At 46.2% G+C, this 23,733-nt stretch overlaps 1 protein-coding gene across 1 annotated transcript; it reads left to right on the forward strand.

Annotated features, from left to right (window-relative positions):
• Positions 1-5,710: 5,710 nt before the first annotated feature.
• Syce2 (synaptonemal complex central element protein 2) lies at positions 5,711-23,472 on the forward strand. The gene is made up of 4 exons (XM_051169333.1): positions 5,711-5,725; positions 6,176-6,288; positions 20,345-20,498; positions 23,266-23,472. Exons 1-4 carry the CDS (start codon positions 5,711-5,713, stop codon positions 23,470-23,472), a joined length of 489 nt encoding a protein of 162 aa, XP_051025290.1.
• Positions 23,473-23,733: the final 261 nt, after the last annotated feature.

Consider the following 23,733-nt stretch of genomic DNA (forward strand, 5'->3'; position numbering starts at 1 on the left):
TCCCAGAGATCCCATCCAGTCCCTGCACATCCCTCAGCGGTGACCTCTACTATATAAGGCCTCTGTGAGGCCAGCTCTCCCTCTGCCTCACCCGCCCCCAGGGGCAGGGTCCTAAGTACTGGGAGCAGGTGTCCTGTGCCGGCCTTTATCGCGCGTAGTGCGCTTGTAAATTTGAGTCCCCGCAGGCCGGCTGTTGTCTAATAAAGTGGGCACTTTCTTCATGTGCTGCCTTTCATAGGGTTCCTTGTTGTCATTCATTTCATTAGGTGACTTGTGGGCCTTACCTCACTCCCAGGGCCGTGCAAGGAAAACTGGGAGACGGTTCCTGGTGTGCTGGTTTGGGAGTCAGGGCTTGGGTCTGTGGTCCTAAGAGGGTCCAGTCAGCCCAAGCCAGGTCCGTGACTCCATTCAGCATTGTCTGCTCAGGTAGGTGTGGGCTGTAGGTCTTGAGTTTCATCCTGGAACACTAGCCATGTCCTTTGAGTGGGGGACTCTCAGTGGCCCGGGGACCATGCTACCTGACAAGCAAGCTGCAAAGACCTTCCTGCTTCATCGCTCCAACTCCAGGATTAAAAATGCACATCTCATATCTCTAAGGCAGCAAGTGCTCTACTGACTGAGCCACCTCCAGCGCCTAGCATTTACTAATCACTCACTGCTGCAAGACCTCCTCTAAGTGGTTTTTGGTGGGAGCAAGTAGCTGTGGGTGAGAAGTTGCTCTTTATTTGCCCCCTAAAGATCAAATCTGGGGGCTGGAATGATGGCTCAGAGCTTAAGAGCACTGGCTGTTACAGTGGTCCTGAGTTCAGTTCCCAGCAGCCACATGGTAGCTCACAACCATCTAGAATGAGATCTGATGACCTCTTCTGGCAGGCAGAATACTGTATTTAAAAACAAAACCAAAAAACTAATGCCAGGGCCGGTGAGATGGCTCAGCAGTTAACACTGGCTGTTCTTCCAGAGGTCTTGAGTTCAATTCTGGACAACCGCATGGTGATTCATAACCATCTATAAAGGGATCTGATGCCCTCTTCTGGCATGCAGGTGTACATGCAGACAGAGCACTCAAACATTAAAAAATAATAAGTGAATAAAAATTTAAAATACTAGGGCTGGGCATGGTGATGCATGTTTTTAGTCTCAGCACTTGGGAGGCAGAGGCAGGCCTCTGTGATTCTGTAAGTTCAAGGCCAGCCTGATTTACAAATGAGTTCCAGGACAGCTAGGGCCGTTATACAGAGAAACCCTGTCTACAAACAAAACAAAAATCAAGCAAATGAATGTCTTTCCTCCCTGCCCCCATCCCAAGATAGGGTATCATTTTATCCCAGATTGGCCCCAAATTTAAGATTTTTATGCCTCAGCCTCCCAAGTACTGAAATTATAGGCTTATGTTACCATTCTTGGGTTTTGTTTGTTTGGCTGATTGGTTTTTCCAGTCAGGGTTTCTCTGTGTAGCCTTGGCTGTCCTACACTCACTGTGTAGACCAGGCTGTCCTTGAACTCACAGAGATCCACCTGCCTCTGCCTCCTGAGTGCTGGGATTAAAGGTGCGTGCCACTACCACCGAGCAACATTTAGTTTGTTGCCTGTCAATAAATTTTAGGCTCTGAGCCAGGCTTGGTGGCGCATGCCTACAAAGCGAATCCAGGACTGTTAACACAGAGAGACCGTGTCTTGAAAAAGAAAAAAAAAAGGATCTGCCAGATATTTATCCTAGCAACTTTTACAACAGTGTTGTTTTAGATTTTTATCACTGTAGTAAAAATGGAAATGTATTTTGAGAGTGCCAGGTTTTTGTTTTGTTTTTTGTTTTTCAAGACAGGGTTTCTCTGTGTAGCCTTGGTTGTCCTGGACTCTCTTTGTAGACCAGGCTGGCCTGGAACTCAGAAATCCGCCTGCCTCTGACTCCCGAGTGCTGGGAATAAAGCATGTGCCACCACACCTGGCTGAGAGTGCCAGTTTTTAGGCCAGATTTGGTGGCACATGCCTTTAATCAGTACGTGGGAGGCAGAGGCAGGTGGATCTCTGTTCCGGGCCAGCCTGAACTACAGAGCCAGTTCCAGGACAGCGAGCTACACAGAAACCCTGTCTCAAAAAAACCAAAAATACATAAAAGAGACTCAGTTTTTTAGTTGCTTTGATGGCAAAGTGCAGATTCGTAGTAATTTTCCACAGAATGTAGGTGTCAAGATATGTACCTTCCTGTTTGTCTCCCTTATGTGGATAATGTGACAGTGTAGCCTTTGCTCCTATTGAGGTGTCCTGTTCATGGCTTCTCCTAGGTCCCTCCCTGCCAGAGAGCCTCTTCAGTGCTGCAGATCCTGAGCTGGTCTCGGCCTTTGCACACACTTCTTCCAGCATGTTGCCCATTTGTGGGTACTGTGCTGGTGACCAAGTCCAGGGTGTGTCTAGACAAATACTCTAACAGCTTTCAAGACAGGGTTTCTCTGTGTAGCCTTGGCTGTCCTGGACTCGCTTTGTAGACCAGGCTGGCCTCGAACTCTCAGCACTCTGACTGCCTCTGCCTCCTGAATGCTGGGATTAAAGGTGTGTGCCACCACACCGGCTTAGTCTTGCCGCCCTCCCCCCTTTTTTTTGAGCCAGACTGGCTCCAAATCCTGGGGCTAAGCAATTTTGCTTTAATTATCGAAACATTAGGGACCACAGACATATGCTAACTGTTGCTGGCCTTAGTTTTTTTTTTTTTTTTGGTTTTTTCGAGACAGGGTTTCTCTGTGTAGCCTTGACCATCCTGGACTCACTTTGTAGACCAGGCTGGCCTCGAACTCACAGCGATCCGCCTGCCTCTGCCTCCCAAATGCTGGGATTAAAGGCGTGCGCCACCACGCCCGGCACTGGCCTTAGTATTTTAAGTTGAATTTTTTTTCCTTGAGTTTGGGTCTGCCCATTTTGTCCAAGTTGGCCTGAGACTGGAGATGCTTCTAGCACAGGCATCCAAAGGGTGGGGTTACAGGCATGCCTAGCTGCATATTGAATTCCAGACCAGCTTGAGCTACACAGTGCCTTATTTGAAAATATTTGGAGCTGGGTGGTGGTGGTGCACATTTTTAATCCCAGCACTTGGGAGACAGAAGCAGGCTGATCTCTCTTGAGTTTGAGGTCAGCCTGGTCTACAGAGCAAGTTCCAGAACAGCCAGGGCTACACAGAGAAACCCTGTCTCAAATGTATATATAACACAAATATAAATGAAATATATTTATATAACTATACATATAGCTACATATATAATTCCCCAAATGTATATATGGAGTAGAGGGAGCCCTGACTGAGTAGTCCTGTCTGAATGTGTATGTTGCCATGGTCACAAGACCAGTTGACCCATGGGAAACTGTCAAAGCAACTACCTATATGGGCCAGGCTCTAGAGTACTGGCAAGGCTTTCTTCCAGCGTCCCAGTATGATTGTTTACGGATAATCACTTTGGTGCACAAAGACAAACAACCTTGGCTTCCTCTCCTGATGTGTACAGGCTAAGATTGCTCACCCACCGATACCTCCAACCTGACTAGCTGGGCTATACCTAATTCATAGCAGAGGTTCCAGGCTGCAGTCCTAACACTAGAGAACCTCACTTGATCCCAGTTTCACTGTGTGTCTGTCTTTTCTTCATTCCCTCACACGGCCAGGGAGCAGGACCAAGGCTTCTGGGGATGTGGCAGTAAAAAAAGAAGCTGACCGGGCGTGGTGGTGCACACCTTTAATCCCAGCACTCGGGAGGCAGAGGCAGGCGGATTGATGTGAGTTCGAGGCCAGCCTGGTCTACAAAGTGAGTCCAGGACAGTCAAGGCTACACAGAGAAACCCTGTCTTGAAAAACAAAAACAAAAAAAGAAGCTCGGCAGTGGTGGTGCACACCTTTAATCCCAGCACTCAGGAGGCAGAGGCAGGTGAATCTCTGAGTTCAAGGCCAGCCTGGTCTGCAAAGCGAGTTCCAGGACAGTCAAGGGTACACAGAGAAACCCTATCTGGAAACACCCCCCGAACAAAAGGGGGCTAAAGAGATGGCTCAGGGGTTAAGCATTGTTTGCTCTTCCAAAGGACCAGTCTTCAAGCACTCATAATTACTAACAGTCTTAGGGGATCTGAAGTCCTCTTCTGGCCTCTATGGGCATGAGGAGCCCACGTGGTACAGAAATATATGCAGACAAAACACCCATACACATAAAAACGTTTATTAAAAAACATTTTAGATGTCCCTCCAGATGGCTCAGTGGGTGCAGGCACTTGCTTCGTCTGATGACCTGAACTCCATCCCAGTGACCCACAAGGTGTCAGGAGATAAGGCACTCCCACAGTTGTCCCTTGACTTCAACATGTGGGTGGCACATGTGCACACACAAAATAGGCTAAATGTGAAACAATAAAAATAAAATGCACAGCTCATCAATTAAGAGCATCAGGGAGCAGGGCATGGTGGCGCACACCTTTAATCCCAGCACTCGGGAGGCAGAGGCAGATGGATCTGAGTTGGAGGTCAGCCTGGTCTACAAAGCGAGTCCAGGATGCAAAGGCTACACAGAGAAACCCTGTCTCAAACAAACAAAAAAAATTGCACCAGGGAAGAGGAATTCAGTTCCCAACACCCATGTCAGGAGGCTTACAAGCAGGGGATCTGATGTCCTTGTCTGGCCTTTACTGGCAGGTGCCTAAAAGTAGTTTACAGTCATACACAATACATAAGTAAAAGTGAAAAATTCAGGCTGTCTCTAGCCATGGTGATGCTTGCCTTGAATTCCAAGGCAGAGACTGCCTGATCTGAGAGTTTCCAGGCCAGCCTAGTTTACAGAGCCCTAGGCCAAGACATAGTAGGACCCTGTTTCAAAAGAATTTGAGCTGGTCGCTGGCTCTCGCCTTTAATCCCAGCACTCTGGTATTACACAGATTGATCCCCAAAAAAGAACCAGAGAACACACAAAATCGCTGTAAAATGCAAGAGGAATCTTTAATTCAGCTCGGAGCTGTGTCACTCTTGAGGCCTAGCATTTAGAGGATTGGGCGCAACCCAGCTCCGAGCTGAATTAAAGATTCCTCTTGCATTTTACAGCGATTTTGTGTGTTTTCTGGTCTTTTTGGGGGATCAATCCGGGCGTAACACTGGGAGGCAGGGGCGGGCCTCTGTGGGTTCCAGGCCAGCCTGTCTACAGACTGAGTTCCAGGACAGCCAAGGCTACACAGAGAAACCCTGCCTGGAAAAAATTTCTTTGGGGAAAAAAAATTTTTTTTTTGGCCGGGCGGTAGTGGCGCACGCCTTTAATTCCAGCACCTGGGAGGCAGAGGCAGGTGGATCTCTGTGAGTTTGAGGCCAGCCTGGTCAAAGAGAGCCCAGGAAAACCAAGGCTATATAGAGAAACCCTGTCTCGAAAAACCAAAATAAATAAATAAATTTAAAAAAATTGTAGAGCAGAGGGGAGGAACTCTCATGTACAGGTACAGTAAAAACTCGTTAAACTACCTGAATTCTGAGCGGCCAGAGCGGCGCACACGTGCACTATGAGCTCAGACAAACACACAGCTTGGCCGCTGCCCGCAATCAGCGCGTAAGCACAAGGGGCGGGGCCTAACCGCTCTACTGCGCGCAGTTAGGGGGCGGGGCCAGGGCGCGCTCCAGCACGTGCGCGGGGCGGGGCGTGCACAGAGGGCGTGGCGCGCGCAAAGGGCGGGAAAGCCGAGGCGGGGGAAAGACGACATGGAGCGTCAAGGGGTACGTGAGGGGCCAGCTTTCCTTTCGAAGGAGGCGGGCGGGGTACGGGGTCCCCCCGGAATTCGAGACTTCCCCCCCCCGACAGACCTGAGCCTGGGGACTGTTCCCCACGGTTCGGGCTGCTGCTTGGCGGGCGAGGCGAGATTCCCTGACTAACGGAGCCGCGGGAGCCTGGCGCACGAGGCTATGAGGGGGGGCGGGGCGTGCGGTGAGCTACGGGAGCCGGGCGGAGACAACTCATAGTGTAGAGCCTCGAACTCAAAGCGGACGCCCGCCTCGGCCGCCTGTTTGTTCCTACTAGCTGCCGGGAGGTCTCAGCGCACCCACCGGGGCCGGAGCCTCAGCCCTGACCCTAGCACGGCTAGTCCTTGCCTCCCCGCTAGCGCGTCCCTTTTGGGGGTGCCCAACAGGCAGGCGAGGCGCCTTCCCAAGAGCTGCCTGTGCTCGCAGGTGGACGCGTCTCCCGCGCAGTTAAAGGACCAGGACCCGCAGGCGAGTGTGGAGAGCGGGGAGCATCAGCGGAAAGAGAACCCCGAGGAAGAGGCCAGCGCAGCGGCGGCCAGGTGAGGGGTGACAGGCTCAGCTGGTCTTCTGGGGACCCCGCGGGACCCCTCTCTCGTTCACGCGATTCACTCCACGAGGTCTGCCCTTGGCCTCGTTCTGCGCTGGTGACTTAACGCCTTCCAGGTGCCCCGAATGGTTCCAGGTGCTGACGACGTGGAGTCATCCTTTCTTTACCCAGGAGCTTTAGTTTCAGGATCCCCCTCCCTGACCGAAGATGCTCGAAGCCTGTCTAGAACACTGCACAGCATCTTCATGTTCACCCTCATGCTCTCTTGTGCACCCCCTTCTCCCCACCTTTTTAAAAACAATTATTTTGTAAATGTGTGTGAAGCGGTGAACATGTGAAAGTCAGAGGACAGTCTGTTGGACCGTGTGGTTCAGGGGTGGAACTCCGGTCTTCAGGCTTAGCAGCAAAATGCGGTTCTCTGAACCTTTTTAAGATCTATTTTATTTATTTATTTATTTTTATTTTTCATTTCTTTGTTGTTGGTCGGTTTTTTCTTTCTTTCTTTCTTTCTTTTTTCTGAGAGGGTTTCTCTGTGTAGCCTTGGCTGTGCTGGAACTCACTCTGTGGACCAGGCTGGCCTCGAACTCACTGCGATCCACCTGCCTCTGCCTCCCAAGTGCTGGGATTAAAAGCGTGCGCCACCAACGCTGGGCTAAGATTTATTTTATGGGTGTAAGTGTATTACCCGGATGTGTGTTTGTATGCCTAGTGCCTATGGAGGTGCCTAGTGCCCATTGGAAGAGGATGTCAGATCCTCTGGAACAGGTCATGGGTGGTTGTGAACCACCATGTGAGTGCTGTTACTGAAGGTCCTTTGCAAGAGCATTAAGTGCTCTTGACTGCTGAGGCATCTCTCAGTGTGAAGGGCTCGGCTGGCCTGGAACTCCGTAGACCAGGCTGTACTAGAACTTACAGAAATCTGGCTGCCTCTGCTTCCCAAGAGCTGAGATCAAAGGCGTGCCCACCCCATACTAGTTATGCATACTATTCGGAATAAAAATCAAAATCTTTTGGCTTTTCGAGACAGAGTTTCTCTGTGTAGCCTTGGCTGTCCTGGACTCCTTCTGTAGACCAGGCTGGCTTCGAACTCACAGCGATCCACCTGCCTCTGCCTCTGCCTCTGGCTCCCGAGTGCTGGGATTAAAGGCATGCGCCACCACTGCCCGGCCAAATCTTTTTTCAAAATACAAGCAAGTGCCATATCCCCAGCTCCTCTTGTAAATTAGACTTGTGATTTGAGTCCATGGATGATTCAGATTCAGATATGGTAGCAATCCAGATGCTACACGATGTGAGGAAAAACTATGACAGTGATGGTGACTGATTTACCCTCTAGGTCCTAGCAGATTCCCTGGAGAAACTGAAAAGTAGCCATTTGGTAGGGAAGAGCCTGTGCCAGACAGAGGAACAGCTGGTGTACAGGCATGTAGAGATTAAGTGCAGATTAAGAGAGGGTGGTAGTAAGAGACACAATTAGGCTGGGCGTGGTGCCAAATGCCTTTATTAATCCCAGCACTCAGGAGGCAGAGGCAGGTGGATCTCTTTGAGTTCGCGAGGCCAGTCTGGTCTACAGAGCTGGACAGGACAGCAGCCAAAGCTACATAGAAACCTAGTCCCAAAAAATTAAAAGGGGGCGGGGAGAGGGAGGGAGAGAGGCGCACACACATAATTCAATTAGACCCTTTTTCTCCCCTCTTTTCCTTTTCTTTCTTCAGTGGGGTTTTACATATCCCAGGCTGCCCTCAACCTGGCGGGGTAGCTAGGATGACCTTGAATTGAATTTCTGAACTTCCTGCCTTCCACCTCCCAACTACTAGAAAGTTTAAGAGTCGGAGTAGATGCAGGCGGATTGCTCTGAGTTCAAGGCCAGTCTGGTCTACATGGTTCCGGGACAGCCAAGGCTACACAGAGAAATTCTGTTTTGAACTCTCTCCCCCAACCCGGGCAAAAAAAAAAAAAAAAAAATGACACAGTTTGACTACTTTGTATCAAAAAGTTTTGGGGTGTAGAATCCAATGGATCCAAGCCAGCCAGGGCTACATCTTGAGACTCCCCCCTCCCTCACCAAATTACTGTCTAACTCTTTATAGAATTTTGTTCCCAGAGCTGGAGAGATGGCTCAGTGGTTAAGAGCACTGGTTGCTAGAGATCCTGAGTTCAATTCCCAGAAACCACATGGTGACTCACAGCCATCTGTAATGAGATCTGTTTCCCTCTTCTAGTGTGCATGAAAACAGAGCCCTGGAGTGCAGAAAAATAAATAAATCTTTAAAAAAAAAAAAAAAAAAAAAGAATTTTGTTCCAAGCCAGGTGTGATGGCACACACCTATAATCCAGCACTCTGGAAAGCAAAAGCAGGTGGATCACTGTGAGTTTCAAGGCCAGTCTGGTCCACAAAGAGTCCAGGACAGCCAAGGCTACACAGAAATCCTGTCTCGAAAAACCAAAAGAAAAAAACAAAAAAACAAAAAACAAGACATCAAAGCCAGGCTTGGTGGCACAAACCTTTAATCCTAGCATTGTGAGTCCTATATAGTGAGTCTGTCAAAAACAACAACAGCAACTACAACTCCAAAGTTATTTAGATTTTCTCTACATTCTAACTTTGTGATTTTGAATTTACTGTTTAGATATTTAGATATATGGTCCATCCTGAGTTTTTTTGGTTTTTGTTTTTCTTTGCTTTTTGCTGTATTGAGGATGAAATCCAGTGTCTTATTCTTTTTTTTTTTAAGACTTATTTATTTTATTATTTATTTATACAGTGTTCTGCTTGCATGTACACCTGCACACCAGAAGAAGGCACCAGATCTCATTATAGATGGTTGTGTCATGTGTTTGCTGGGAATTGAACTCAGGACCTCTGGAAGAGTAGACAGTGCTCTTAACCGCTGAGCCATCTCTCCAGTCCCCAGTGTCTTATTCATGGTGGACCAGCACCCTGTCACTGTATGTACACTCCCAGTTGCTGAAACCTGCATGGCTTTGGGCCTGACACTGACTGGTCTAACAACGGAATAAAGAAAGGACAGCACATGTACAAAAAAGATGAGCCCTGTGCTCTGATGGGGACACGTCAGCAACGGTCCTGAAACTTGGTCCATTTATGTTTCTTTTTTAACCAATTGAGGCAACAGGCTTATAGTGTACAATGAGGTTTAGCTAATCTCATTAGGAAGTCTCTGTAGGGGAGCAGGCTCAGGCTGCAAACATTCAGGGGAAAAAAACTGGTTCATACTTTGTACACACACCCTCAACTTCTGAATACAGACCAGGGGAAGGCTTTGCCATTCCCAGGAATCTGAGGCATTGATGTTTTTGATATGGCTGTGTTCATGTCAATAACACACATTCACTCAAGACTTGTTATTTTAGCAGGGTCTTGCTGCATAACTTAGATCAGACTGTCCTAGAACTGAAGGTCCTTTTGCATCAGCCTCCCAAGTGCTAGGATTATAGGCGTGTGCCATCCTGCATCTGAAATTTTCTGAGCATCATGTGGTTTTGGATTTGGGGGTTGTTTGTTTATTTTGTTAAGGGAAAGTCTCAATATGTAACCCTGGCATCCTAGAACTCACTGTGCAGACCAGGTTGGTCTTGGACTCAGAGATCAGCCTGCATCTTCCTCCTCAGTGCTGGGATTAAAGGTGTATACTACCATATCTAGCCTAGATTTTGGAATTTAGAATTAAGGATGCTCATCCTGTGACATGCCATGCAATTCACCTGTAGAAGTATATGATTTAATAGTTTTTAGTGTAGTCACAGAGCCATACACCATCACTAGTCAACTTCAAATATCTTTCATCATTCCAAAAGCAAACTTTATACCTCCTAGCCTTAACTCCAAGTCCCTACCTCTTCCCCATCCCCTGTAATCATTAATTTGCGTTGTCTCCATACACTTGACTATTCTGGACATTTCATGTGCGTGGAGTCATATGCCATGTGCTCTTTTGTGTCTAGCTTTCTTCTCTTGGCATGTTATTTATACCATAGCCTTTTAAAAATATTTAATTTAATTTAATTTAATTATATGCATTGGTGTGGGGGTGTCAGATCTTGGAGTTACAGACAGTTATGAGCTGCCATGTGGGTGTTGGGAATTGAACCCGGGTCCTTTGGAAGAGCAGGCAGCACTCTTAACCACTTAGCCATCTCTCCAACCCATATACCATAGCTTTTATGAGAACTTCAGTCTTCCTGTGGCTGAATAAAATGCCATATTATGAATCTACCACACATTTATTTGTCTGTTATCAATAGACAAATAGACATCTGACTATTATATGTAACAGTGCTGTGAACATCCTTATACAAGTTTTTGTCGGGGTGTAGTATATGTAGTCTCCTGTATACTCAGGTTCCAAATTGCCAGGTCCATATGACAGATTTAGCATGTAGCATCTTCTCCTACTTTTATCTGGGTTCCTGGGATTGAACTCAGGTTTCCAGGCTTGTGTAATAGCGGCTTTTACCTATGGGTCCATCCTGCTGGCCTGGGGTTAGGCTTTGTCCTTCATATATTCCAGGCTAGCCTTGAACTTGATACATAGACAAAATTGTCCTAAACTGTTGCTGCTTCTTCTCCTGTGTTCTGGGATAGCAGGTGTGCACCACCACTCCTGAATTGCATCAGGTATTATAAGTCACCCAGATATGATTGGAGTCTACAGAAGGATATTTGTAGGTTCTATGTAAATGTTACACCATTTTGTAGAAGGTATGAGTATCCACAAATTTAGGTATCTTAATAGGCTCTAGAAGAAAGGTGATTATACTTAGTAGAAACTGCTGGGCGAGAGACATGACACACACAAGTTCCTGTTATAAAAAAGATGCTGGCTGGGTGTGGTGCACAGCTTTAATCCAGCACTTGGGGTGTAGAGGCAGGCATATCTCTTGAGTTTAAGGCTCACTAAATGGTGAGTGCTAGGACAGCTGGGGCTACATAGTGAGACTGTCTCAAAACAAAAACAAAAAAAGAAATAAGGGCTTTGGCTACTATGCAGAAAATGATTTGAGGGGAATTGAGTGGAGAGGGATCAGGTTTGGGGCTTCAGTCTGGGGTGCCATTTAGTAGGATAGATTGGGAAAAGGCCTTTCCGTAGGGAAGAGGCAGGAAGAGATTGTCCTATCTATGGTATACTAGAGCTGGCTCCTACTTGTTTTTGTTTTTTCTTTCTTTTTAAAAATAATTTATTATTTTATGTGCCATGGTGTTTTGCCTGCATGTATGTCTGTGTGAAGGTCAGATCTTGGGAGTTACAGATAGCTGTGAGCTGCCATGTGGATGCTGGGAACTGAACCTGGGTCCTATGGAAGAGTAATCAGTGCTCTCAACTGCAAAACCATCTCTCTAGCCCCTCCTACTTGTTTTTCTTTCTTTCTTTCTTTCTTTTTTTTTTTTTTTTTTTTCCTACTTGTTTTTCAAGAGCTGATTCTTTGTTTTGTTTTCTGAGACAGTTTCTCCATGTATCCCTGGCTGTCCTGGAACTCACCCTAGACAAAGCTAGTCTTGAACTCATATTCTTCTGCCTCAGCCCAAAGTAGTTGGGTTAAAGGCATATGTCAGACTGCTTGACTCAAGAGCTGGATCTATATGTCTCTTCCCAAGTCCGCAAGTTTATGTTAGAAGCCTGATATTTGCTATAGTGGGAATATTTGCAGAGTGGCATTTGGCAAACTACAAATCAGGGCTTTCCCTGTCCCTCAGAGAGCCAAGTAGTTCAATGCTTACCAAGGACACCCCTGCTTTCTTCTTGGCATGGTTACACACCTCCCCTTTTCCTTTCTTTTTTTATTTTTATTTATTTATTTTTGATGTGTGTTTTCGGTATTCGGGGACATTCACATGATCATGTACAGCCAAAGTGAGAAATCGCAATTGGGATTTCTGAGCTAGAACTCAAAGTGGTATGACAAAGGGACTGTGGGCATGCTATGGGAGTGGTGGTTGTGGTGACAGTTGTGGACTGAATGAGCTCACTTAAGGCCGGAGTAAGAGCCTCTAGACAAGCGGGGCATGGTGACGCATGCCTTTGATCCCAGCACTCGGCAGGCGGAACTCACAGAGAGAGTTCCAGGACAGCCAAGGCTACACAGAGAAACCCTGTCTCAAGAAAAAAAAAAGAAAAAAAAATGGTTCCAGACAAAGCCATTTTCCCTTTTCTTTCCCTTTCTCAGTAGGAAAGCAAGACACAGGGCAGAATGCTTTCTAGACCTGTGCTATTAGAGACAAGAAAATAGGCAAATATGAGTGAACCATTCATTTGATAAATGTTGTGCAAATAGCATCCTTAGACCAGAATCTCTGTGGTGAAGAGGCACAGGCAAAGAAAGCATTTACAAACTTGAAGGACCTCTACCAGAGCCAAAAACCAGATGGATAAAAGTCATCACAGGGACCAGTTAATGGATCAGCAGCCAACACTCGGCAACATGATTGAAATATTAACACATTTCTGGAGGGGAGGTGGGTGAGGAACTGGCTCATCAGCTTCCACTCAAACCTTCCCCCTTGTTGGCAGAACTTCAGCAAAACATCATTTTGTCTGAGTGCCGAATTCTGTGGGCCTCTCTCCTGGGACTGCCCTTGAGATGGTCATAAGTGGCTGGTGGCTTATTTATTTGTGTTATCTGTGAGAGGCCGTGGTGGAAGGCCCCATCAGTGAGTAGCTCTGGCTCATACGCCTGCCAATCATAGCTTTACCTGGAGCGAACAGATGGTCTCTTCACTTAGACCCATTTCCTGGGCCCCCTGCCAGCGTGGGCCCTGCTTGGGAACTCTTCTAATTCTTGGAACTGATTAGGGGCTTCTTAGAAGGACAGACATAATAGATGGGCACATTGATATGCTTACAAGCCCCCTATCCCAAGCCCTGTGCAGGCCAAGCACACCAGGCAACTGTAATGGGCTGTCTTCCATTGCCTGGCCTCAGTCCAGGGTTCTGCCACAGAAGTCAGCCCAGGAACTGAAGAAGCCTGCAGAGAGGACACCACACATTTTGTTTATTAAAGCTAATTGGTGAGTGCAGACCCAGGGAAGCGGATGATTCATTAGCGTCTTGACTGATATGCAGCTGCTGAGTATTAGGAAAAATGAAATGGAAAGCTGAAACCCACAAAAGCCGGTTTTGGAAAAGTAAAGAAGCTCTCAGTAGACATCTGACGCTGGCTTTTGTCCTACCACAAAATTGGAATTAGTTGGATTCAAATGGTTTCTCACTATTCTGTAGCTGTCATTAAAAACCTGTCCCCTCATCTCTTGAGTATTGGAGGAGAACATCTTGGAGCCATTAGGAGTTCAGGGGCTGGAGAGATGGTTCAGTGGTTAACAACAGCACTGCCTCCTCTTCCAGAGGTCCTGAGTTCAATTCCCAGAAACCACATGGTGGCTCATAACCATCTATAATGAGATCTGATGCCCTCTTCTGGCCTGCAGGTGTATATGCACACAACACTGTATACATACATACATACATACATAAATCTTTTTTTTTTTTTTACTTTTTTTTTTTTTTTCGAGACAGGGTTTCTCTGTGTAGCCTTGGCTGTCCTGGACTCACTTTGTAGACCAGGCTGCACTCGAACTCACATCGATCCTCCTGCCTCTGCCTCCCGAGCGCTGGGATTACAGGTGTGCGCCACCACGTCCAGCATAAATAAATATATCTTTAAAAAAAAAAAAAAAAAGTTCAGTCAGGTTGCAAAGAATTATACAAAAAGAAACACCTGGCAAGATTGAGTCTACTCAAAGTCCTTGAACTTGAGTTGGTTCAGGGTCAAGACAAGGCAAGCTGGGTAAAAGGCGGCATGAGAGCGAGGATCCCAGAGTACTTCTGTCAGCAGAACAGACAGCACAAGGTGAAGCCTCTGAGGTGCTAGAAAGCACTGAAGAGAATTGCCGTCTCCATCCTGAGCACCTGTGCACCAAAACCAAAGTAAGGCAGTCACGGTCAAGAGCAGAAGGGGAACTTAGGTCTTTGACAGACGCAGAAAGGGAAAGTGGTTCTAGGTAAAGGCTAATGGGTTTGGGGACATTTTCTGTGGAAGGGCCAGATTGCTGGGACAGAGGGTCAGTAGTAGAGAACATACCTAGCATGTACAGAGCCTGGGGCCCACCTCTGCATTGAAAACAAAATAGTAAGGCTGGAAGGGTGCAGACCCAGGCCCTGGAAAACCTTGTCTGTTGTACAAGGAATTTAGATTTGACCCTGTAGCACTGGAGGTCTTTCTTTTTCTTTTTGTTTTTTTGAGACAGGGTTTCTCTATATAGCCTTGTCTGACTCGCTTTGTAGACCAGGCTGGCCTCATATTCACAGACATCCACCTGCTTCTGTCTCCCAAGTGCTCGGATTAAAGGTGGACACCACCACTGCTTTGGAGGTCTTTCTTAGGATACCACACAGAAAGGTCACTAAGGGTCCAGGTGAGAAATGGTGCAGATATATATATATATATATCTGCAAAGGATACTAGATTGTAAGAAAAAAAATTCAAAAGGTAGAAACTAGAAGATTCCAGATAGGACATGGAGGGCCAGAGAAGCCCAAGTCTAGGCTGGCTGCTAAGTTTCTAGTGTGGGGATCAGGTGGCTTTACACATCATTTACTAAGAGGAGACAGGATGGGATCTTGTGTAGGGTGAAGAAGGGAGATGCTAATTGGTGGGCTAAGGCTTGAATGTTTTGGGGATAGTTTTTCTGAGAGGTCTGAAAGAAGATACCTTGTTGGGAGATCTGAAGAAGGTCATGGGATGAGAAAAAAATTTGGGGGTAACCTAAGTATTAGTGGTAATGAAAGCCCTCAAGAATCATTAATTTGGTGCTGGAGAGATGGCTCAGAGATTAAGAGTGCTAACTGCTCTTCCAAAGCTCCTGAGTTCAATTCCCAGCAACCATGTGTTGGCTCATAACCATCTATAATGAGATCTGGTGCCCTCTTCTGGTGTGCAGTTGTACGTGCAGACACAACATTGTACACATAATAAATTAATTAATAAAAAAATCATTAATTTGCTGGGTGTGGTGGCACATGCCTTTAGTCCCAGCACTCGGGAGGTAGAGGCAGGTGAATCGCTGTGAGTTCTAGAACAGCCTGGTCTACAAAGCAAGTCTAGGACAGCCAAGGCTACACAGAAAGGCCCTGTCTAAAAAAAAAAAAAAAATAGCCAAGCTGTGGTGGTACATGCCTTTAATCCCAGCACTTGGGAGGCAGATCTCTGTGAGTTCCAGAACAGCCAGGGCTACACAGTGAAACCTTGTCTCAAACAACCAACCAAACAAAAGGAATCATTAATTTATTGCCTGCCGGTTTATTGCTTCTCCCACACGAAGATAAAGAAGATGACTTCTACAAGGCCCCAGCCCTCCGGGAGACTAGAGTTGGCTAGGTCATAGACAAAGACAGCAACACTATAAGTGATGTGTACACTAAGGCCAAGCAGGAGTACTTTGTAGAGCAGTGGTTCTCAACCTTCTTAATACTACAACCCTTCAAAACAGTTCCTCATGTTGTGGTGACCCCCAGCCATAAATTACTTTTGTTACTATTTCATTACTGTAGTTGTGCTACTGCTATGAATCATAATGTAAATGTCTGTGGGGTTTTTTGTTTTGTTTTGTTTTGTTTTTTTAAGATTTATTAGTTGGGCATGGTAGTGCAAACTTTTAATCCCAGCACTGGAGAGGCAGAGGCAGGCAGATCACCATGAGTTCGAGGCCAGCCTGGTCCAGGTCAGCCAAGGCTACAGAGAGAAACCTTGCCTCAAAAAAACAAAAAAATTGTTTATTTATGATTATGTATACATTGCTCGGCCTGCATGTACACCTGCAGGCCAGAAGAGGGCATCAGATCACTTTATAGATGATTGTGAGCCACCATGTGGGTGTTGAGAATTGAATTCAGGACCTCTGGAGGAGCAATCAGTGCTCTTAATCTCTGAGCCATCTCTCCAGCCCCCAATGTCTGTGTTTTATGATGGTCTTAGGCAATTCCTGTGAAAGGATTGTTCGTCCCCAAAGGAGTTGTACCCCACAGGCTGACAACTGCTCTTCTAGAGGATCCAGGTTTCCGGTAGAAGTGACACTACCCAGGCACCCCACATTACAAGGATGCCCTGGGGAAAAGGTAGCCTGAGCTTCGGAAGGGCTCAAAGGCATAGGTGGGAACATCAGGAGGTAGAAGACAGCAGAGTCAGTGATACGGCTCATGGGGGGGGCAAGGTGCTGCCTCTGTGCCTTAGGACCTGAGTTTGATTTCTAGGATCCATATAGTAAATTAAAGAACAGACTCTTGCGAATTGTCGGCTGGCCTACAGATGTTTATGGTGGTATAGACCAACGTAGTGACAGCAGTTGCCAAGGGAGTTATAGTATGGAATGTGGAGGGCCCAGCTGCAGTGCCTCCTCACTGGATACCTTGCCAAGAGCTGTTTTATTTGAAAACTGAGGCAGGAACCTCATTGCAGTGTGCAGGAAAGTGGATGGGAGGTAGAAAAATACATATTAGTATAGGTAGCTCTTTCTACAAACTGGTAGGATGAGGGTAGCCTAGGGTGGTGTAGGAGAAACACAGAAAGACATAGTTAGGAGGAGGAGCTGGAGAGATGGCTCAGCAGTTAAGAGCCTTTGCTGTTCTTCCAGGGGACCTAGATTTGATTTACATCATCCACATGACAGTTTACAACTCTATGATTCTAGTTCCAAGGGATCTGATGCTCTCTTCTGTCTTCTGTGGGCACCAGGCACACATATGGTACACATACATACATGCAGACAAAATACCCATGCATATAAAATAAAATTATCCGTTCTGTTGAAGGACATCTAGGTTGTTTCCAAGTTCTGGCTATTGTGAATAAAGTAGCAGTGAACATGGTTGAACAAGTGCTCTTGTGGTAGAGTGAAGCATCCTCTGGGTAGATGCCTAAGAGTGATATAGCTGGATTTTGCGATAGAGTTTCATCTTTCTGAGGGAATCAGCCACACTGATTTTCATAGTAACTGTATATGTTTATGCTCCAAACAGAAATGGATGAGTGTTTCCCTTATTCCACATCCTCACTAGCATGAGCTGTTACTTGTGTTGTTGACTTTCTGATAGGTGTAAGATGAAATCTCAAAGTGGTTTTGATTAACACTTCCCTGATGGCTAAGAATGTTGAACATTTCTTTGTTTCTCAGCTATTTGCATTTCCTCTATTGAAAATTATGTACCCCATTTTAAAATCACATTATTTGCTTTTTTATATCTAGTTTCTTGCGTTCTTTATATATTTTGAATATTAGTCCTCTATCAGAAGTTGATACATCTTTTCCCATTCTGTAGGCTGCTGCTGCACCAGGTCCTCTGTAGACCAGGCTGGCCTTGAACTCAGAAATCCACCTGCTTCTGCCTCCCAAGTGCTGGGATTAAAGGTGTGTGCCACCACCGCTGGCTAGTGAGGTTTATGTATGGACACAGCAGGAGAATTCTGACACTTAGGGATTACTAGTGGGAAGTATAAAAACGTGAGATCAGCATAGGATGACAAATGGCCCTGGGGCTGCAGTGTTTCTAGGACCATTCTCGCCTCCAGAGGGAGTCCAGTCCTGGTTTGCTTTCTATTGCTGTGATAAAACACCATGACCAAAAGCAAATTGGAGAAGAAAGGGTTTATTTCAATTACACATCCCAATCACAATCCATCACTGAGCAAAGCCAAGCTAAGAATTCAAGCAGGACAGGAACCTGGGGGCGGGAACTGAAGCAGAGGCCATGGGGAACACTGCTCACATGGCTTGCCCAGCCTGCTTTCTTATACAGCCCAGGATCAGATCGAGTGCACCACCCACAGTGGGCTGGGTCATCCCACACCAGTCATTAAACAAGAAAAATGCCCACAGAGTTGCCTACAGGCCAATTTAATGGAGGCATTTTTCTCAGTTGAGGTTTTCTTTTCTTAGGTGACGCTAGCCTGTGTCCTAGATGACCTAACTAGCACATGGAATATGGAAAAAGAGAAAACATTTGGTTGTGGAGAGGCAGAGTGGTTTTTGTGAGAGGGCATGACAGGGAAGAGGAGCTGTGGCCACCAGTAAGCTTTGAAGGCAGAGTTCTAGTTTGAAGCTATACAGGAAGGAAGCAGAGCGCAGGGGAGCCAAGACCAGGCCTTTGGAGTCTGCTTGCCAGCTCTGGGCATGAGCAAGGAGAGCATGGCTGCCCTAAAGCATCTAAGCCACACAGTATGTAGTGAGCTCCATCTCAGGCGGACTTGGACACATGACTGGCTGCAGCCCCAGAGGTCAAAGATCCTGTTTAAGGGTTGGCCGACTAGTTCCCATGCTTTATGTAGCTGCCTTCACTGTGTTGTTCCTGCCTTTCTAGAGCAATCTTAGGGGATAGGCATTGGAGAACTATGCAGTTGAGTCTCTGCATGCAGCTGGAGGTGGAATAGCAGGTCAGCTGTGTCCCTCATTCATTCAATAGATGGTGGAACTAATGCATGGTGGCTCACGTCTGTAATCCCTGCACTTAAAAGGTTGAGGCAGGAGTATTGCCTTGAGTTTGAAAACAACCTGGGCTAAAGAATGTGGTACTGTCTCAAAACCAACAACAAAATGGGCTCTGGACAATGGCATGCTGGAGCACAGAGGCAACCAGGACAGCACGCAGAGCTTCTGGTCATGCACGACAAGCACACAGTGGTGTAGATACATGGGGTTTATACATGGTGGCAGGGTTACTCTCAGCAGCAGCTGAGAGTTCACATCTTGATTCACAAACAGAAAGCAGAGAGCATACTGGGAATGGTGCTCGTCTTTTGGGTTTTGTTTTGTTTTGTTTTTCTGGTTTTTCGAGATAGGGTTTCTCTGTGTTAGCCTTGGCTGTCCTGGACTTGCTTTGTATAGCAGGCTGGCCTCGAACTCACAGCAATCCCCTGCCTCTGCCTTCCGAGTGCTGGGATTAACGGCGTGCAACACCATGCCTGGCTGCTGCTAGTCTTTTGAAACCTCAAAACCCCAATGTCACATCTCCTCCAACAAGGCCATACTTGAAGGGACTCTAGCCAGCTCTCAGACATGGCTCTGTCAGGCTTTACTCTTCTTCCCAGTTCCCTCTGCCTTGTTAAAAACCTTTAGGTTACATTTCTAAAGCTAGTCCCCAAGGTCTATTCCCTTATATGACCACTTCTTCTTCCTCCTGAGGTTGACTACCAAGGTCCGGCTATCAAAGTATTGAAGTCTAGTAAGCAAAAGCCCCCTTTGGCTCATCTAATAAACATACCCAATTAAAATTAAACACCTCGTTCTAACACAAGGTTTTCCATTTTACTTTCATAATCTGCCATTTGCTTATGGGCCAGCACTTTGTCCTCTCTATTCAGAGGCAGCCCTTTGTCTCACTCTAGAACAAACATCCGTCCCCCCTCTCCCTTGCCCTCTTTCTCCTCTCTCCTTTGTTCCCCGCACCTCTCCCTAGAGTCCTCTATATCCTGTCTTTACCCCTTATCCCTGTCTTCTGGGACAAATCTCCTTTGTGCTGAAAAGTTGGTCTTGGGGTGTCTTGAGCTGACTCCAATACTCCCTAAAATACCCCTTAATTCTTCCCAAATATTTCCACCAACTGGGACCACGTCTTCAACATATGAGGGTGTGTGTGTGTGTTCTTATTTAAACTACCAGAGTGCTCATTTCAGAGAAGCCAGTGGTGTACACACACACACACACATTTCAGAACAGTGGCTTTGCGCTGCATAAATCTTGTCCTGGAATTGCAGGCATTTTAGGCTTACACCCTAGTTCAGCTCTAGGTTATTCAAGGGTTGGGAGGCTGCCCTGTGTCAACCATGAAGGCGGTGACCCATACCTTCCTTACTCATACCATACAGTTTATTCCGATGATGTTTTCCCTGCTCCCATGTGAGTGTGTTTGCATGCTGTGTGCTTGTTGTAAGCATGTATATTCTACCACTGAGCTCCAATGATATCAGCTACTTTTTGGAGAACATGGTTGATTATTTCAGTACTTATGAGGTCAAAGTTTAACTTTGTGTCTCTGTCTTAGTGCCAACTACCTGCTGCCAGGCCCCTTCTCCTCTCTGCACTCTAGCATTGAAATCCTGAAGAAGAGAGCCCAGGACCTGATCGAAAACATCAATGAGAGCAGACAGAAGGACCATGCACTTATGACCAACTTCAGGGACAGCCTCAAGATGAAGGTAAAAGACTCCTCAGGGGGAAGGCAGGGCCTGTATGGTCTGACATCTGTCAGGTTCCAGACACCCTGCTAGGCAGGCGCTTTGCTCATAGTTCTCATTTTACTCTAAAACAGTCAATAAATAGGTTGGCCATATCATAAGTGAGAAAAGTAAAGCTTAGAAATGAATGCTTTTGGATGAATTTGTTGCTTATGATAGAACATTTGCCTAACTTGAAAACTGCTGTTGGTTTGATAACCATTTACACACACTTTTTCTTTCTTTCTTTCTTTCTTTCTTTCTTTCTTTCTTTCTTTCTTTCTTTCTTTCTTTCCTTCCTTCCTTCCTTCCTTCTCAGAGACAGGGTTTCTCTGTAGCTCTGGCTGCCCTGGAACTCTCTGTAGACCAGGCTGTGCTTGAACTCAATCACTTGCCTCTGACTCCTGAGTGTTGTAATTAAAAGCATGTGGCACCACGACCAGGTTCACACACAGTATTTTAAGTGGTAAACTAGGTATGGAAGTTCCGCCTTTAATCCCAGCACTTGGGAAGTAGAGGCAGGCAAATCTCTGTAGGTCCAAGGCCAGCCTGGTATATATAATGAGTTTCAAGTTGTACTATATAGTGAGTCTTTCTCAAAAAAAGGGTAGGGGTGGGAGGTAGGTGAGACTTGAGATAGCTCATTAGTTAAGAGCTCTTACTGCTCTTCTAGAGGACTGGGTTTGACTCCTAACTGTAAGTTACCCATGACAGGTACCTTATAACTGCCTATGACTACAGCTCCAGTAACCAGATGCCCTCTTCTGACCTCCACAGTCACTAGAAATGCATGTTATACATATAGACAAGCAGGCAAAACACCCATATCTTTGGGGTGGGTGGGTGAATGATATAAGGGAGCCAGGCTTAGGATCCCTAATTCAGGAGCCTTAAGGTTGCTAGATCAGTATTCTAATACTGGGCTATATTTATGCCCCAGCCTTCTTATTTTGAAGCAGGGTCTCACTTGCCCAGTTGGCCTTAACTTGTAAGATTCCCGCCTCAGCTTTCTGAGTAACTAGGATTATAGGCCTGCTCTAACAGGCCTGGCTGTGGTTTGCCTACTCATGTGTCTGTAGAAAGTAGCTGTGGTCTGGTCTGGAATGGGATAGTTGGTTCTAAAATACACACCTGGTGGCGCACACCTTTAATCCCAGCACTTGGGAGGCAGAGGCAGGCAGATCACTGAGTTTTAAGCCAGCCTGGTCTACAAAGAGAGTTCCAGGACAGCCAGGGCTGTTACACAGAGAAATCTTGTCTGGAAAAACCCAAACAAAATAACAAACCACACACATAGAAATAGTCAGGTACAATGGGACACACCTGTAATCCCAGCACTCAGGGAGGCAGAGACCTGTGGATCTCTGTGAGTTTGAGACCAGCCTAGTCTACAAAGTAAGTCCAGGACAGGCAAGGCCACAAAGAGAACCCCTGTCTCAATAAAACAAAACAGAACACAGAAATGTAAGAATATGCTTTTATTTTAGTCCCGGGTGTGGGATATGCAGCTGACCATAGTTTGTCTCGTGCTCTAGCAGAGGCCTGGCTTTGCCAGCTGCAGATAGTTTCTGCAATTGTGTGGCATTTGGAATTCTGGGAACTTTTCAGGGGTTATATAAATTAGAGGGCCCCTATAGGGGAAGTCAGTGGTTGTTGGTTGGGTTTTGTTAGTAGCCGTGGTCAAAGAACAAACAAAAGGAAAGAAATTAGATACAGGAATTTCTCTAATTCCTCTCTTCCCCCATCCTTGTTTCTCTCCTACCTAGTGTTAGGGGTGAAACCAGGAGGATAAAAGGTAGGAAAAAGAAAGAACTCACAAATTAGCAAAGACCAGCTACAGCCTTTCCTTGGTATACAATAAGAGGATTAGTTCCAGAATCTCAAGGATGCCAGTGTTTTAGTTGGTGCTCAGTCCTCTCATATCAAATGAGTTAGTATTTGCACAGAGCTGATGCATGCCTTTCTGTACATTTTATTTTAAGATTTGTTTATTATGTATACATTGTTTTTACCTACCCGTTCCCCTTGCATCCCAGAAGAGGGCACCAGATCTCATTCTAGATGGTTGTGAGCCCTCATGTGGTTGCTGGGAATTGAACTTAGGACGTCTGGAAGAGCAGTGCTCTTAACCTCTGAGCCATCTCCCCAGCCCCAATTTTTGTTTGAGGTAGAGCTTTCTATATAACTCTAGATGGCCTAGAACTCAATGTGTAGCCTAGGAGACCCCGCCTGCCTCTACTTCCAGGTGCTAGGATTATACATCTGATTTCCTACAGATTTTACCTTTCCTGTTGTTTTTTAATCATTCCTCGATTTAATGTGAAGAACCAACTGAATTTTTTTTTTTTAAAGTTTTTCAAGACAGGGTTTCTCTGTGTTATCTTGGCTTTCCTGAACTTCCTTTGTAGACCAGGCTGGCCTAGAACTCACAGTGATTTTGCCTGCCTCTGCCTCTGGAGTGCTGGGATTACAGGCCTATCCCTATAATTCCAGCTCTAGGGTCAGGCATTCAAAACCACCCTCAACTACATAACATGTTCAAGGCCAGTCCTCACTACATGAGACTGACCATCTGAAATATAAGAACTGGGAATGGTGGTATATACTGTGTGTATATAATCCCAGCACTAAGGACTTTGAGACAGGAAGATAACTGAGCTACACAGCAGGACTATGTCTCAAAAAAAAAAAAAAAAGTAACATAAAATTTTACCTGCAGTCAGTGTAATTCTTGGTTACTTTTTGCAAGGTCTCTGATCTGACAGAGAAGTTGGAGGAGAGGATGTACGAGGTGTACAGCCACCACAGCAAGATCATTCAGGAAAGACTCCAGGAATTCACCCAGAAGATGGCAAAGATCAGCCATCTGGAAATGGAGCTCAAAGAAGTCTGCTATACTGTGGAAACTGTGTATAAGGACCTATGTGCCCAGTCTGAGGTAAAACTTTGGGGGTGAGGCAGTGCAGGGAATAAAGTCCAGGGCATAGCATTTGCACAGGTCAGACAGGTCCTTGGTCACTAATACCTACCACAACTCTAGGAAACAGGACTGCACTGTCCTGTCCCAGCCCACAGGGTTACAGTCCCTGTAAAAGCCCTTGGTGTTCTGCCACCTTGTTGGGGGTTCCTAGTTACATGGTCTGGACTGAGAAGCCAAACTCTTGTCCATGTTGTTATTGTGTAGTTATCTGTGTCATGAAAGGACAAAGTGTCCCCT

The sequence above is a fragment of the Acomys russatus genome, chromosome 26, assembly GCF_903995435.1.
Source record: "Acomys russatus chromosome 26, mAcoRus1.1, whole genome shotgun sequence".
Taxonomy (NCBI): Eukaryota; Metazoa; Chordata; class Mammalia; order Rodentia; family Muridae; genus Acomys; species Acomys russatus.

Bases quoted from the DNA above. Each gene is read 5' to 3' on its own strand.
- Syce2 (XM_051169333.1), top strand. The intron at 6,289-20,344 runs GTGAGGGGTGAC...TCTCTGTCTTAG, and splicing joins GCCAGCGCAGCGGCGGCCAG to TGCCAACTACCTGCTGCCAG. The intron at 20,499-23,265 runs GTAAAAGACTCC...ACTTTTTGCAAG, and splicing joins GGGACAGCCTCAAGATGAAG to GTCTCTGATCTGACAGAGAA.